Genomic DNA, 15,825 nt, shown 5'->3' on the forward strand with positions numbered 1-15,825 from the left:
TTAATAATTAATTTTTTTACCCAGAGATTTTGCTGCTGGAATCTGTAACAAAATTGGAGAAATGATCCAAGGTGAGAGATTTGTCTTTACTTCTTCTTTTGTGTACTGAGAATATAGAGGTGTCTCCCCTGTGTCTCCCCTACATGTTTGATGCCGTTCTTGTCTTTATTGCAGGTCTGGCCACTCCAGTGGATTTAAAGCTGAAACTAATTCCCATTCTGCAGCACATGCACCACGATGCCATATTGGCCTCTAATAGCCGTCAGCTTCTTCAGCAGCTCGTCACCTCATACCCCTCCACAAAGATGGTGATTGTCACGTTACATACCTTCACCTTGCTCGCTGCGTCTTCTTTAGTCGACATTCCCAAACAGGTACATGGATTTTGCATAGATTTTAAATCTTAAATGGATTTCTCCAGAATGAAATATTGATTTATTATCATTATATGATCAGTTATAGTCTTGTGTGGCCTAGATTTTACTCCTTTAGCCAGGGTATGAAATGTTCTTTCTAGAATTCCCTCCAAAAAAATCTCTTACAAAGTCATGTGAGCAGAGAAGAGTCATATTTTACTTTAGATGACTTGGGGTTAGAAGCTGCAGGGGAAGTGTTAATTTAAATGTTTCTAGCTTTGGTTCTGTGGCACCTAGAAACATGCTGCTGGTGTCATAATAAAGATAAGAATCTCATCTAATAGATCACATCGGGCTTTTAGTTCATCTCAGACCAATTATGATTCTTCTCATGACTTTGGAGGTGATTTTTTAAAATTGTAAAATGGGTGAGATTTCACATAAAAAAAATGAATTCTCAAAAGGACATTTCTTCCGTTAGCTGAGCGTCTGGTAGTGTAACGGGCTAAAAACTGGTGACAGGTTCCCTTATAGTGAATGAGTTTGAGCTGCGACATCAGGCATGACCATAGCCACATCTATGGCGCAGTGCTGTGTAGTCATTGAAGTGGACATGGCAACTGTTGCTGCTTCAGTTTATAAAGGTTTGCTGTTAACCCCTTCATGACCACCCATTGTAAATACACGTCGGGTGTTTTCAGAAGTGGAGTATGGAGGGTACTCAAGAACAGAGCACTCTCCATACATGGCAGGTGTTAGCTGTATTTCACAGCTGACACCTGCCGAGAACTGCCGTGGTGTTTTGTGCTGACAGCGACACATCTTTTAAATGCCGGTCGGCACCATCCATGGCTTAAGAGGACACCGATTGGCGCAGTGACAGCTGGGAGCATATTAAAATGTGTAATATAGAAGCAGTATATCTACAATATACTGCAATATAGTTGTGATCAGCGATCAGACCACCCCTTCCCCCACCACAGTTAAAATACCCGAGGGGATGGGGCTGAAGTAATAGTAAAATAAAAGTTTTAAAAATTTTAAAATTCAAATCGCCCCACTTTCCATGACGTCCCCCATGACGGCCCACCTGGAGGATTACCCCTTGACCTCTGCAGGGACAGGAAGAAGAGAGGTTAAATGTCCCTCCCCCTGCATCCCTCGCCAGTGTTCTTCCTGTCCCTACACAGGCAGGGGGAAGAGAGGGTCTCTCTCCTTCTCATCTCCTTAGGGGGGTGGGAGTGGAGGGGGACGCCTTTATGAGGCGCGGTACCTGGTACTAAGATCCTCTCCTCTCCTGGCCTCGATCGATCTCCTTCCTGGCTGACATCTAAATGGGGAGGTATTGGTGTGATCCCTGCGGTCCTGCGTTGACCCACGGCAGCACCACATGTTCCGGCTCCCGATGGTGAGGCGCAGCTGCGTTCCACCGGCCTCCGATGACGACTTCCGGTTTCGTGATGACGACTTCCGGTTTTGCGTTCCACTGGCCGGATGACGACTTCCGGTCCGCGCGCACCGGAAGTGACGCTCGTCATTGGCGTTCGGGAGTCAGGAGCGTGGAGCGGTGAGTTTAAAAGGCAGAGAGTCTACTAGAGACCTTCTCTTGCTTCTGAGATATCCGCAGGTGATTTTTTGCAGATCTAAGTGTGTCACAGACAGGTTAGTGAAACACACGATGGCTGATCATTTATCTGTACCACCGCTCCACTTACACCTCTACCTCCTCCCTTGTCCACAGGCAAGCATGGACCCAGTTCCCCTTCCTCAGACATCTGTAAGTAAGGGGGTCTGGAGGGTGGATCGTGGAGGGGGGGCCCTGTGTATATATATATATATACATCCCCTATGCTTCCTCTTGTCTTCTTCTCACATGTAGGAGAGGAAAGACAAAGAGAAAGAGGATAAAAAAGAGGAAAAGAAGGAAGACAAGTCAAAGACTAAAACCCTTCCATCTCGTAGATGCAATATGTGTTTTAATAAACTTCCAGAGTCCTATAAAAAACCGCTATGCAGAGACTGCCTTGACAGCATAATGCGGGAAGAAAAAGCGTCCTTCATGGACGAGATGAGATCCATGTTCAAATCCGAAGTAAAAAACACAGTTGCATCCCTCTTTTCTGAAGGAATTCCTCCTAAAAGGTTCAAACCCTCTGAACCAAATCCGGAGGAGATGGATTCAGACCCAGACAGGGCTTCCTGTTCCTACCAAGGGGGCGAGGAAGAACAGTTAGATAGCCAAGAACAAAAAAACGACACCAGATTCCTTTTCTCTATGGACAACTTGGACACCTTACTAAAGGCAGTCCGAGAAACACTAAACATTGAAGATCCTGTGGAGATTAAGTCTGTACAGGACGAACTCTTTGGTTGCTTAAGAGCAAAAAAGAAGAGGGTATTCCCAGTTAATAATGTGCTTGAAGACCTTATCCGGGAAGAGTGGAAAGATCCAGAGAAACGGCTATCAGTGACCAGAGATTTCAGGAACAGACTCGTATTCGACGAGGAGAAGTCGAAATACTGGAATTCAGTCCCAAAGGTGGATATCCAGATTACAAAGATGGTTAAGAAGACCGATCTCCCCTTTGAGGATGCGACCCAACTTAAAGACCCCATGGATCGCAAATCTGACAGCGTCTTAAAGAAGACCTGGGAATCGGCAATGCTAAATCTGAAGGCAAATGTCGCAACCACATCTATCGCCAGGACAATGACCTGTTGGCTAAATGGGTTAGAGAACCAAATTATTGGCGGAACCTCGAGAGAGAAGCTTCTGGAGTCTTTGCCACTGCTAAAACTAGCAACTACCTTCATCGCAGACGCATCAGGGGAATGCGTCAGGTTTTCCGCCAAGGAGGGAGCACTCTCTAACGTTGCCCGCAGAGCCCTCTGGCTCAAGCAGTGGTCAGGTGACTTCCGTTCTAAATCCAACCTATGTGGTATACCGTTTTCTGGCGAATTTCTATTTGGTCCGGAACTGGACACGATCCTGGAGAAAGCTGCAGATAGGAAAAAAGGCTTTCCAGAACCTAGACAGAAAAGGCATTCCTTTCGTGATTCCCGCGACAAAGTTCCATCCTATCGTGGAAAAGGAAAACAAGGCAGATGGAGCTATACCAAAGGAGGTAGAGGTAGAGGTTACAGTTCCTTCCACAATACCCAACCCAACCCTGCCAGAAAGCAATGACGCCAGGGTGGGGGGAAGACTAGCTCTTTTCCCCTCTCAGTGGGAACAAAGCATAAAGAATGCCTGGATTCTACAAGTCATACGCGATGGCTACAAGATCGAATTGAATACCCCTCCTCCTCAAACTTTTGTGATAACAAAGACATCTTCTCAACAAATGCTTCTGCTCATGTGGGAAGAAGTTCAATCCCTATTACTCAAAAATGTCATTTCTCCTGTACCTCCCCACCATCAAAGGAAAGGGTTCTACTCCCCCCTCTTCTTAGTTCAGAAACCGAATGGAGCCTACAGGATGATCATAAACTTAAAGAGTCTGAATACTCATATCAAATACAGAAGATTCAAGATGGAGTCCCTAAAATCTACAACACCATTGATCCCCAAAGGGGCAGCTCTTTGCACCATAGACTTAAAAGACGCATATTACCACGTCCCAATCCATCCCATCTCTCAAAGATTCCTGAGATTTGCCATCCGGTCCCCGGAAAACCAGGTAAGACACTTCCAATTCAGAGCTCTACCATTCGGGATCTCCTCAGCTCCCAGACTATTCACAAAAATTATGACAGAGGTGGTAGCAGTTCTGAGACAAAGAAACATACTACTGATTCCTTACTTGGACGATCTCCTCCTAGTCTCAGGCTCAGAAGAAACCTTGTTATCCCAGAGAGACATGACATTGGCAATCCTAAAAAGCCTAGGTTGGATTATAAATTTCGAAAAATCAAACCTCCAGCCAAGTACCAAGCAAAAATTTCTGGGAATATGGTTGGACTCAGTACATCAACTCTCAATTCTCCCAGAAGAGAAGATCAAAAATCTCACCCTACAGGTATCTCTGTTCCAAACCAAACAGAAGTGCTCAATCCGGGAAGCTATGAAACTCCTGGGCCTTCTCACATCCTGTATAGCTGCTGTCCCCTGGGCTCAAAGTCACACAAGAGATCTTCAGATTTGGATTCTCTCGTCCTGGGACAAAAATCTAAACCACCTGGAAAGAAAAACCAACATTCCCTTATGGGTAAAAAGTTCACTAAATTGGTGGAAGACAGTGGAAAACCTCTCCAAGGGCCTAAAATGGAACAATTGGCCAGTAACATCAATCCTAACAGATGCGAGCAAGACAGGTTGGGGAGCGAAACTTCCGGGGAAACTGATTCAAGGTCAGTGGTCCCAGTCAGAGATAAGCAGATCATCAAATTACAAAGAACTGAAGGCAGTCTGGGAAACCCTGAAGGCCTGTTCGGATCAAGTACAGGGAAAAAACCTAAAAATACTATCGGACAACACGACCACAGTCGCCTATCTCAGACGCCAGGGGGGCACACAATCAGCATCTCTCCAAAAAATATCAAGGAAGATCTTTCTCTGGGCAGAAGAAAATGTCCTATCTCTGACGGCAACCCATCTAAAGGGGTCAGAAAACAAAGAGGCAGACTTCCTAAGCCGATACACTCTGGATCCCCACGAGTGGTGCCTAAAACAAGGAAATCTTCTTCCAGTTAACCCAGAAATGGGGAGTACCGCAAATAGATCTATTTGCCACCAGAGAAAACAAAAAAGCAGACCATTACTTCTCCCTACAGAAGAATACCCCAGACTATCTTCTAGACGCCTTCTGCCACAGTTGGCACTCAAGACTGGCCTATGCCTTCCCTCCACTTCCTCTGATCTCAAGAACAGTACAAAAAATAAGACAAGAAGATCTCAAAATTATCCTGATAGTACCCTTCTGGCCAAAAAGAAGTTGGTTTCCAGCACTGAAGAACTTGGCCCTGGAAGAACCAGTTATTCTCCCTCTAAGGAAGGATCTCCTATACCAGGGGTCAGTTCATCATCCAAATCCAGAATCACTCCATCTATCAGCCTGGATCCTGAGAAACAAATGCTGAAAGCTAAAGGTCTCTCAGAAGAAGTCATTGCAACATTACAGGCAAGTAGGAAGCCAGTTACCTCAGCAATCTACCACAAAATTTGGAAAAGATTTGTATCCTTTTGCCATCCTGAAATTCCTAATCTGTCTTCTCCTAACATACAGCAGATATTGGAGTTTCTTCAAGCAGGACTGACCAAAGGCCTAAAGACCAGCACACTAAAGGTCCAAGTCTCAGCCCTCAGCGTTTTCTTTGACGTCTCTCTGGCTGACCATAGGTGGGTAAGACGATTCCTTAGAGCATCCTCTAGACTAAGTCCTAAATGTCCTGTCAGGACTCCTCCCTGGGACTTATCAATAGTCCTGAATGGCCTTATACAGGGGCCCTTCGAGCCTCTAGAGGACGCTAACATAAAAAATATCACCCTTAAAACTGCCTTTCTTGTTGCTATAACAACCGCTAGAAGGTTAGGAGAAATCCAGGCACTCTCCATTAACGAACCTTACCTAAAAATTACGGATGATAGGATATCCCTGATGCTTGATCCAAATTTCCTGCCCAAAGTAACTACAGATTTTCATCGTAGCCAGGAAATTATTCTCCCCTCCTTTTGCCAAAAACCAAAAACCTCGGGAGAAGCTAAATGGCATACTTTAGACGTGAGAAGAATAGTGTTACACTATCTTGAAACAACTAGTAACTGGCGGAAAGACTCAAACTTGTTTCTTCAGTTCCAGGGCAAGAACAGAGGAAGAAAAGCATCAAAGATCACCATCGCCCGCTGGATTAGACAGACTATCCGGGACTGTTATTCTATCCAAAACTTAGAAGCCCCTACAAATCTTAAGGCCCATTCTACCAGGGCAGTAGCCACTTCCTGGGCAGAGCGGGCAGGAGCTTCCCTGGACCAAATCTGTAAAGCCGCAACCTGGTCCAGTTCCACAACCTTTGCGAAACATTACAGACTGGACTTACATTCTACCAAGGACCTATCATTTGGTAGAAAAGTTCTGCAAACAGTAGTCCCTCCCTAAAAAAATTCCTTTTGTTATCTGGTATATCTCCAGGTGGGCCGTCATGGGGGACGTCATGGAAAGCGAGAATTAGACTCACCGGTAATTCGTTTTCCATCTAGTCCACCATGACGGCCTGGAATTTTTCCCAACCCTTACAAAACGTGATTATCTGGTTTTTTCATTGTATGTGAAGTAACATGCTAATAAAACCTCTTGCATCCTTCCTTGGTGTGATTATTTGGTAGAACACTGGCGAGGGATGCAGGGGGAGGGACATTTAACCTCTCTTCTTCCTGTCCCTGCAGAGGTCAAGGGGTAATCCTCCAGGTGGGCCGTCATGGTGGACTAGATGGAAAACGAATTACCGGTGAGTCTAATTCTCGCTTTCCCTGGAACACATATAAAAATAATCAAGTAAAATCGGAAACATATTGGGTATCGCTGTGTCCCGAAATGTAAGATCCATTAAAACCAGACCAATTATTCCTGGTGATATCTTCTAATAGATCGAATGGCCACTTTTTCAGCATTTTGCCTCCAATAAAAATTTTAATAAAAAAGTGATCGAAAGGTCATACAGTTTTCAGGATGGTATCAATGAAAACGTCGTCCCATCCCGCAAACTGTGACACCTTTCACAGCTCCATGCACTGAAGTATGCAAAAGTTAAAGGTGTCATATTATGGCGATGCAAGGCTATTTTTTTTTTTTTTTTTTTTTATTAATGGAAGGTTTTTGAATTTTATTGAGACATAACTGAACTATAGAAACTTGTATTAACAAGATCATACTGTTCCAAAGAGTAACAGAAATGTCATCTCGACCGCACATTGAAAATTGTACAAATAAAGCCCAGCAGAATATGGTGCAACTAGGATTTTTTGCCAATTCCACCAGGTTTGGATTTTTATTCCAGCTGCCCATTACATGGCACAGAATATTAAATGGTAAAAAAAATGGATCTTAAAGGGGTTAACTTATGTCAGTGGACTATACATCAATATAGAACATTTAAAATTGACCTTTCCGAACACTAATGGTTTCTCTCTCTCCAGATCCAGTTATTGCTGCAGTACCTGAAGAATGACCCCAGAAAGGCAGTGAAGAGACTTGCGATTCAGGATCTGAAACTTTTGGCCAACAAAACTCCTCACACTTGGAACAGGGACAACATCCAGGTCTGATGCTTCATTACAGATGTATAACTCGTTCACAGCTATGTGCACTGACATCCAGATGCTTAGGTCAAGGGCTAAGCAGAACAAGAGGAGCTGCAGTGTAAAGAATAGAGTAAGGACAGATCTGCAACTTGAGAGCTATCTCTAAGGGTACATTCACACAGCGGTATGCCCTCTGTGTGGGTATACTGCCGTGCCCATGGAGAGGAGGTAACCCCTCCATAGAAAATAGCGGCGCACAGCCGCAGACACAGGGAAACATAGAGCATGCTCTATCTTTTCCCCGTGTACGGTGCAGATCGGTGCCACACATGTGTACCGCCGCCATTGCTGTCTATGGAGACCTATATGCTGCCGCAAACTTGCTGCCACATGTACATTCCCACAGACGGGCGTCTGAAAGAGCCCTAAGGCAGCGGGTAGAAATCTGATGATACATACAGGTGAATTTTTGCCATGTAGTATCTTAAAAGTAGAGATTAGTGAATGGACTCTTTCTCTTCCAGGCTCTATGTGAATGCGCTCTTCAGACTCCATACGACAGCCTGAAGCTGGGAATGGTCTCAGTTCTGGCGACTCTCTCTGACAGCATCTCCATTAAGCAGTACTTCAGTTCACCCCCAGGTACAGTCTCCCCTTCCCTTGTCTCTACTTTTACACTCGGATCCAACTATAAAATGTTAGTGGTTGCCCTGATATTTTTGAAAGAAGTTTGCATGACCATAATGGTCTCCATGCCCTAATACTGGTAGCATCACCATGATTCTAGTAGTATGTATATAAATGAGTTCTTTACAAGCATCCAATATTCCATAGTTTTTTTAATACATTCAATAATCCCTTTGGACTCCAGTTTTTACCCCATTAAACTACCAGTCGCCTCATGTAGGACATGAAATGGCCTTTTTAGAATTTTCTTTGTTATATGATTTCTTACCTGTTTACCTAGTAAAAAAAAAAAGTACCAAAGTTATAGGTAGATTAGCAGAGAAGAGCCATATTTTACTTGAGATGAGGCAAGTTTCCAAGCTGCAGGAGGAGCGTCACTTAAGGCACCTCTATCTTTGGTTCCGTGTTAGAGAGCATTAATTGGCAGCTGTAGGAGCCACCAGAGGCTCACAGATATCATGCCAACCAATCGGCAACCTCTGATGATGTTGTCAGGGGTGCCGATTGTCAATAATATGGCTACGCCCTTGTGAAGATGCGGTTTATGTGAAATGATCACTTTTGACCATGGCAACTAACAGGTTAACTGCCACGACTGTTATCAGCATCCGCCGCAGCAGATAGCTGCAGGTGTCTGCTGTATAATACAGCAGATATCTGGCCTGTATGGAGAGGGAACAGCCTATGAGTCTTCTTCATAAAGCCCTAACCTCTTTATGAAGTATAGTTACATTGGTCAGTCCTCAAGCAGTTAAAGTTTGACGTTTTTGATGCTTCCCCATAAACTCAACGTTTTGATCATTTCTTGCATGAGTTACAAGTTATTGGAATTTTATTGTACCTTTTTTCTTTTACTCCAATTTTAATGATGTTTTATATTTTAGGAGCCATAGCCGGTGCCGCCAGGTACAGTGACCTGATAAAGCTGGCACAGGAGTGCAGTTACCACAGTAATCGCGGCATTGCAGCTCACGGGGTGACCGTCCTCACCAACATTGTAGCCTCTTGTCAGGATATAGGTGGGTTTGGTGCTATCCATTATCTACAATTAGGGGATAACATTCTGGTTGGTGGGGGTCTCGCTGCTGGAACCAAAAATGGAGGTTCTGTTCCCACTATCAAGCGAGCTCCCTGCTGCTTAATTCAGTGTCTATAGGAGTGTCCGAAATAGCTGAGCACAGCACTTGGCCATCTCCAGCACTCTTCTTTATCCTATGGGGGAAGGTAAGTGCTGTGCAGCGCTTTTTTTTTTTTTTGGCTCTTCCTATAAACATTGAATGGAGCGGGACCCCATTTCTTGTGATTGGTGAGTTCCTAGTGGTCCGTGCCCCCACTTCCCTGTGCATAGAGAACGCACCTTTAACTTTTTGTAGCTACAGTAACTGTAGTCCTTCCTCTTATGAGTTAAAAAAAATGGAATGGTCATGAGCTAAAAGATATAGGGGCACATTTACTTACCTGGTCCTGCGGAGTTCCCGAAAGTGCATTGTCCGGCGATAATGCGCTCTGACGCAATTCACTAAGATCGTGCGCCCGATATCCTGCATGTGTTGCTTCCCCGCTCAGGTCCGCCGGAGTTCATCTTCTTCTTCCCGGTGCATGTAAGTGCATTGGATGTGATACAATTTGAATGTTAAATCCCGCGCTCAGTCCGAATCAGTCTGATCATCCGACGGCACGCCCCACCACGAAAGTGCGATCCCCGGACCCTTAGTAAATAAGCCCCGCCTACTGGAATTTGATATTTTGGAATAGACAGGGTCAAATCGCTTTGGTAAAAATGAGGAGACTTAAAACTAACCTGCACGTGACAGTCACGACATGATACTTCTATCAATTGCGGTTTCCTATACAAACTATTTTAAGAACTTTTTCCTAGAACTGATTATTCGGGAATAACAAAATCTGTGCCAGTCATGGCTGCCAACTATGATATGTTTACCAGCTTTAAAAGGGATATTACGCTTCAATATAGTAATTGCACATTTTTAGTGGTTTTAGTGGCTTTTACTGTATATTTTACCTTTATATCAATCAGATAACCCAGAAAGATGATCAAATTATTAGGAGATTTATAGAATTGGATTAAATGTAATAAATCCTTGAAATTTACATATTAAATTCTTTTCTTGCAGATCATTTGGCTCTGGAGAAGGATGCTGTGTTTGGCCTTGAATCTCTTCTTGTCCTGAGCAGTCAGGATAGCAGCGCCGGGGCCCAGCAAACCTTAAAGGTGAGATGAGGAAGGGTCACGGCCATAGGATGTGGGACTGTGGGAATCCCTGCATCGCTCTTTTATGGTTATTTACAAGCTCCATGCGTACAATGGTCAATAACATGGTACATAATAATCAATTTCATGACATGTAAGGGTTGCTTTACTTTCACAGACCGCCTTGTCCTGCATGGTGAAGCTGGCAAAGTGCCGTCCATATCTGAGCCAGTCTGTAGTGGAATCCCTCCTCACACAGTTGCACAGCGCTCAGGACTCTGCCAGGATATATCTGTGTCATTGTTTGGCCTCTGTGGCCATGCAGCTGCCGGTTCTCGGGGATGGGATGTTGGGGGACCTGGTGGAGCTGTACAAAGTCATTGGGAGATCGACAACAGACAAACAGCAGGAACTATTGGTAAGTAGCAAGCGTTAAATTACTTAGTTTACCAAAACGCCATTATTTAGTTAAATAGGCAGCAGGGCTGTGATGTCACATCATGACCTTGATGCAGCTCGGTCTCATTCAAGTGAATGCTGCTTAGCTGCAATTCCAAGCAGAACCACTATACAATGTATGTCGCTGTATTAGTGAGCAGTGAACAGACATTCATCCAAGTGCTAAAACTTCTTCAAATGGCTGATCAACGCCAGACTTTTACCAATCTGTAATGGATGACCTTTCTAGAGGATATGTCTTCAATGAGGCTGGGTCCAGACCACGTTTTTTGTATACGCTATTGACAAATAGTGGCAGACGGAGGCATAGTTGTTGCCTCTGTCTGGCCACTATACATCCTGTCCGTCAAAAAATGCAGGATGGAAAGACGAAGCAAGCTATACATCTCCATCCTGCGGCTGAGCGACATATGTGCTTATGGCAGGCAATGGACGGCTATGGTGAGCGGATGCAGCGTATTGCACCCCCTCACTGCCCCACTGAGCGCTTGCGTCGCTTGGCATGATGGAGGACCCAGTGATTTTACTGTCCATATTAGGACCATCAATTAGGACCATCACTGGAGAAACACCCTGTTTATCTACGGCAGCTAATCGCCGATGTACACTCTTTGCCCCTGGTTTTCACAATCTATGGGGGTCTCAGCACTGAGACCCCCACTGATCAGCAAGTTAGGCCCTATTCGTGGATAGGGCCTAACTTTAGTTCGTGGGAAAACCCCTTTAAGTCGGCATGTCTGACATAATTGTGATGCTGCCTGCGCTTCAAACGGAAATTGGTACACTCAGTTTATTAGCATTTTGCACATGCAGGGTGCAGCAGATTGATGAAGACTATGCACTGCATTTAGTGCAGTTTGCCCTGGTAATAGTAAATGTGAGCCATTGAATTTAACAAACATTGATTTTATCCATACATTGCACAAGATGGCATAAAACCGCTTGATGGTTACTATCACTCTGTGGCACTTAAGTAAGTTTTCAAACGTGGCTGATCAAGACGCATCAAAAGTTCACCAGAAAAATACAGCAGCACTAAAAAAAAGTATTTCTTTATTCCAGCATGATAAAAAAGTGACATTTCACCGCCTCTATGAAGGCTTGATAATGCGTCGCTTTTTTATCATGGTGGAATAAAGAAATACTTTTTTTTAGGAGTGCTGCTTCACTACTGTATTTTTCTGGTGCGCTGCAGAATATGATGTCTCTTTATAAAGAATTATTATATTATAAGAGCAGATTCCGGTTCTTCTTATGTTGTGTCTTTTCCTTAAAGGTTGCCCTTGCTACCGTTATTTTTGTGGCAAGCCAAAAAGCACTGTCACCCGAAGTAAAGACTGTGATAAAACAACAACTGGGGAATGTGTCTAATGGCTGGACTGTGTATAGGATAGCCAGGCAAGCTTCACGAATGGTAAGAGAAATGATTATCAATATACGTTATAGCATTGCCTATAAGTTATCATTGATACAACCTACACATATATTCCCTGACCCAAGATAACACAGACTACATTTGTATTGTAGGGGAACCATGACATGGCCCGGGAGCTGTACCAGAGTCTCCTCACACAGGTGGCTTCTGAGCACTTCTACTTTTGGCTGAACAGTCTGAAGGAGTTCTCTCTTGCGGAGCAATGTCTCACCCAGCTGCAGGAGGACGACATTGGTTTGGCCCTTTCTGCCATTGCGGATTCCCTGAAATCCTACCACAAGGGAATCGCTTCACTAACGGTCAGTATATTTCTGCAATTCTACATATAAATAGAAAATCGATAAAATGTACTTTGATTCTCTACCTGGTATCCAGGGGATATAAGTACAGTTTATCAGGTTTGGAGAAGTGATTTTTTTTTTTTTTTATAGCTGAAACAACAATGCCCTTGTGGTATAAAAGGGCTCTATGGGAAGCTGTCACAGCCCAAATTTGGTCAAAAGGTGGTGACCGGTTCCCATTAAGCATTAGTTACGCTAAATAAGAATAGACTTTGCAGCAATGATGTTGAACCCTGTATTCCCGCATTGTAGGCGGCCAGCACCCCTATGAATCCGCTCAGCTTCCAGTGTGAGTTTGTGAAGCTGAGGATAGATCTCCTTCAAGCCTTCTCTCAGCTTATCTGCACCTGTAACAGCCTGAAGACCAGTCCTCCTCCAGCCATCGCTGCAACCATCGCCATGACCTCCGGCAACGACCTCCAACGCTGCGGACGCATCTCCACCCAGGTGACTTTAAGTGCAAAAATGTACCCATAGACTCCCAATGACACAATCTGAGGCATCATTCATAGGGCATGAGACATGAGGCCTATGGAACCAACAAAAAAAGGGTCCAAGAAATATATATAAGCCATAAGGCCCCAAAAATATTAACATCCCGAAACGTAAATTCTAGACCTCAAGAACAAGACAGGATGTTTTGGATGCGTAAGATTCATATATAGCAAAGTGCTAGGTGTGTAAAGTGCATGGGTGCAAAAATAGTAGTGAAGTGAACCAAATAGAGAAACATGATCCTAGAAAGCCAAACATGTAATCAAAACAGTACCAAAGTATGTAAAAAGGGGAAAGGGAGGAGCGTGCCAGAGCGGGGCTGGGCTGGAGGTGGGTTGGACCAAAGCATAATATCACATGTAAGAAGACATAGTTAGGTAAATATTATTCAAGTAAGTGTATGATCTATTTGAGAAAACATGCATATCTACATAGTGACCAGGTTATAGACATCATATTAAATTATTGATCAAACCAGGTAAATCATAACGATCAGGGAGACAGTATAGAGCCAGACGGGAGGGCCAGGTCAATTGGTCAGGAAGGTATAGGAGGTAAGTCCCGTAGCCTGTATTATATGGTAAATGAGGCCAATGCCTAGAGTAAGTTCGATCGAACAGATACCAGTCCAAATCTTGGAGAGAGGTCCTCTTGTCCCGGAAGGAAGGTAAGTATAGTAGGGTCGATAATGGTGGGGGTTTCATCCTGGGCTTGGACGAAAGGAAGATTCCAATAAATTCAACTGTTGTTCTTGAGGTCTATACATGAGGCCTATGAGTGACATAACAGACTGTATAGCTATACGTATGGAAAGCCTAGATTTTTCTATTCTAGTCAGTTGTTCATTGTTCTTGGACGGTTGCACGTCAGAAGTCTGTAGATGACACATGTTCTCTCTTACAGATGAAGCTGTCTATGGAAGAATTCAAGAATCTCGCCACCCGCTACGGAGATCTCTATCAATCTTCATTTGATGCTGATTCTGCAACACTCAGAAACCTAGAAATGTATCCACAACATATAATACAATGTATCTGTCACTATATATAATATCTCTCATGATCAGAAGGTTATGCCTTCCTCTGCCACAAGTCCTGGTCAAATAAAGCTCTATGTTTTAGATGGTTGCTACCCCTCTCAATACACAGGCATTGTGTGTTCTGGTGGGCAGAAGGGAGGAATATAGTGCCAGAAATCTGTAGGATCATCCCTGAGATGAAAAGATGTTAAAATATTCCTATTTGACCCTTCTTTCCTCCTTTTGACAACAGAGGAAAATTGGGAAACCCTCATACACATTAGGTTGGTTAACATCCATATCTTGATTTAGCCTACAATCTGAGTTAACTACTTATTACTTACAATATCTTTTCTTTACGCATCAGTATAAGTAACATCTAGTTGTGAGCCTTGACTATAGACCTTTACCAGACAGCAGCAGAGCTGCCTCCTAATCTCTCACACCATTGAAGCTCTGATCTTGGATCCAGACTCGTGCAGGTAATAAATGAAGCTTTTTGGTATAGGTCCACCTGCTTTATTAATAGAGCCCTTTACCCTGAGCTGATTGTTAGCTCCATGCTCAAGGAGCAAGGCACTGTATCTCAAGGAAGCCAGTGGACTATACTGTAAATATAACACAATACAGTGGGGGTATCAGTTAGGTTACTGCTCCCCTGGAATACCCCAATATCTAATACTATCCTGTACTTAAATATTTTATTTTCTGCTATTCCCAGTTTCCAGGAAAGCGGCTTTAGCGGGTCTTTGCAGACTGACAGCGAGTACGAGCGCAAAATGATGTCTGTCTTCAACCAGGTCCTGGAAGAGGTAGAACTCCTGGGCAGAAAGCATCAACCCGTGTCTCACCTGGTAAGAAGACGCTGCATGGTATTGTGACCTGGTACTGACCAGTATGTAGCCTCATAGACCACAGGATGGACAAAGAGTTTTATAGAAATTAAAGGGAATCTACCTCCCCTCCCCCCAAGCTTTACAATATGCTAGAGAGATTGTATGTGATTCCAAACTTACGGTTGATATTTGTATAGCTTATGCTGTTTCTGAGAAATTCCCATTTAATTCCGTATGCTAATAAGGCAGTTGTTAGTCTTTCCAGAGTGTATCCTTAGCACCTGCAGCACTGCTATTCCGGCCTGATCCAATACCCTCTCCATCAATTCTGTGAGATTGGTTGTCTCTCGTTGCCTGATGTATATTATAACGTGGCCACTGGGTGGCACTATTCATTGCACGTCTACAGCCCATTATACATTATAGGTATCAGATGTAGTCAGATGCATTTTAGCAGCTCAAGGTGATATCCCTGTCCCCTACATATATCTCTGAGCTGATGTAATATCTGATCCTCACAGGACCTTCTGCTTCACTCTTCTACTATCTGCTCTTCATACAAGAGTCTCCAGGACTTTTCTCATGCTTCCCCCATACTCTATCAGACGGTCCCCCACCTCCTAAGCCTTCATAGTTACCTAAAAACCCTTTAATACACTATAACCTCACTGCTGTGCCCCTCACCTAGATCCTCCATCAACCTTCCCATATAGATTGCGAGCCCTCAAAAGCAGGGTCCTCCTTCCACT

At 43.9% G+C, this 15,825-nt stretch overlaps 1 protein-coding gene across 2 annotated transcripts in view; it reads left to right on the plus strand.

The window, feature by feature from the left end:
- Positions 1–15,825, plus strand: part of INTS7 (integrator complex subunit 7) — a 28,675-nt gene that overhangs the window by 4,250 nt on the left and 8,600 nt on the right. For both annotated transcript variants that reach the window (XM_072140169.1, XM_072140168.1), the window contains 13 exons: positions 25–71; positions 175–374; positions 7,489–7,611; positions 8,118–8,235; positions 9,165–9,299; positions 10,416–10,513; positions 10,671–10,910; positions 12,228–12,365; positions 12,479–12,685; positions 12,980–13,174; positions 14,126–14,229; positions 14,654–14,722; positions 14,962–15,094. In XM_072140169.1, the coding sequence (XP_071996270.1) occupies positions 25–71; positions 175–374; positions 7,489–7,611; positions 8,118–8,235; positions 9,165–9,299; positions 10,416–10,513; positions 10,671–10,910; positions 12,228–12,365; positions 12,479–12,685; positions 12,980–13,174; positions 14,126–14,229; positions 14,654–14,722; positions 14,962–15,094 (1,807 nt within the window). The remainder of the gene's footprint in view (positions 1–24; positions 72–174; positions 375–7,488; positions 7,612–8,117; positions 8,236–9,164; positions 9,300–10,415; positions 10,514–10,670; positions 10,911–12,227; positions 12,366–12,478; positions 12,686–12,979; positions 13,175–14,125; positions 14,230–14,653; positions 14,723–14,961; positions 15,095–15,825) is intronic.

This window comes from Engystomops pustulosus, chromosome 3 (assembly GCF_040894005.1).
Source record: "Engystomops pustulosus chromosome 3, aEngPut4.maternal, whole genome shotgun sequence".
In the NCBI taxonomy this organism is placed as follows: domain Eukaryota; kingdom Metazoa; phylum Chordata; class Amphibia; order Anura; family Leptodactylidae; genus Engystomops; species Engystomops pustulosus.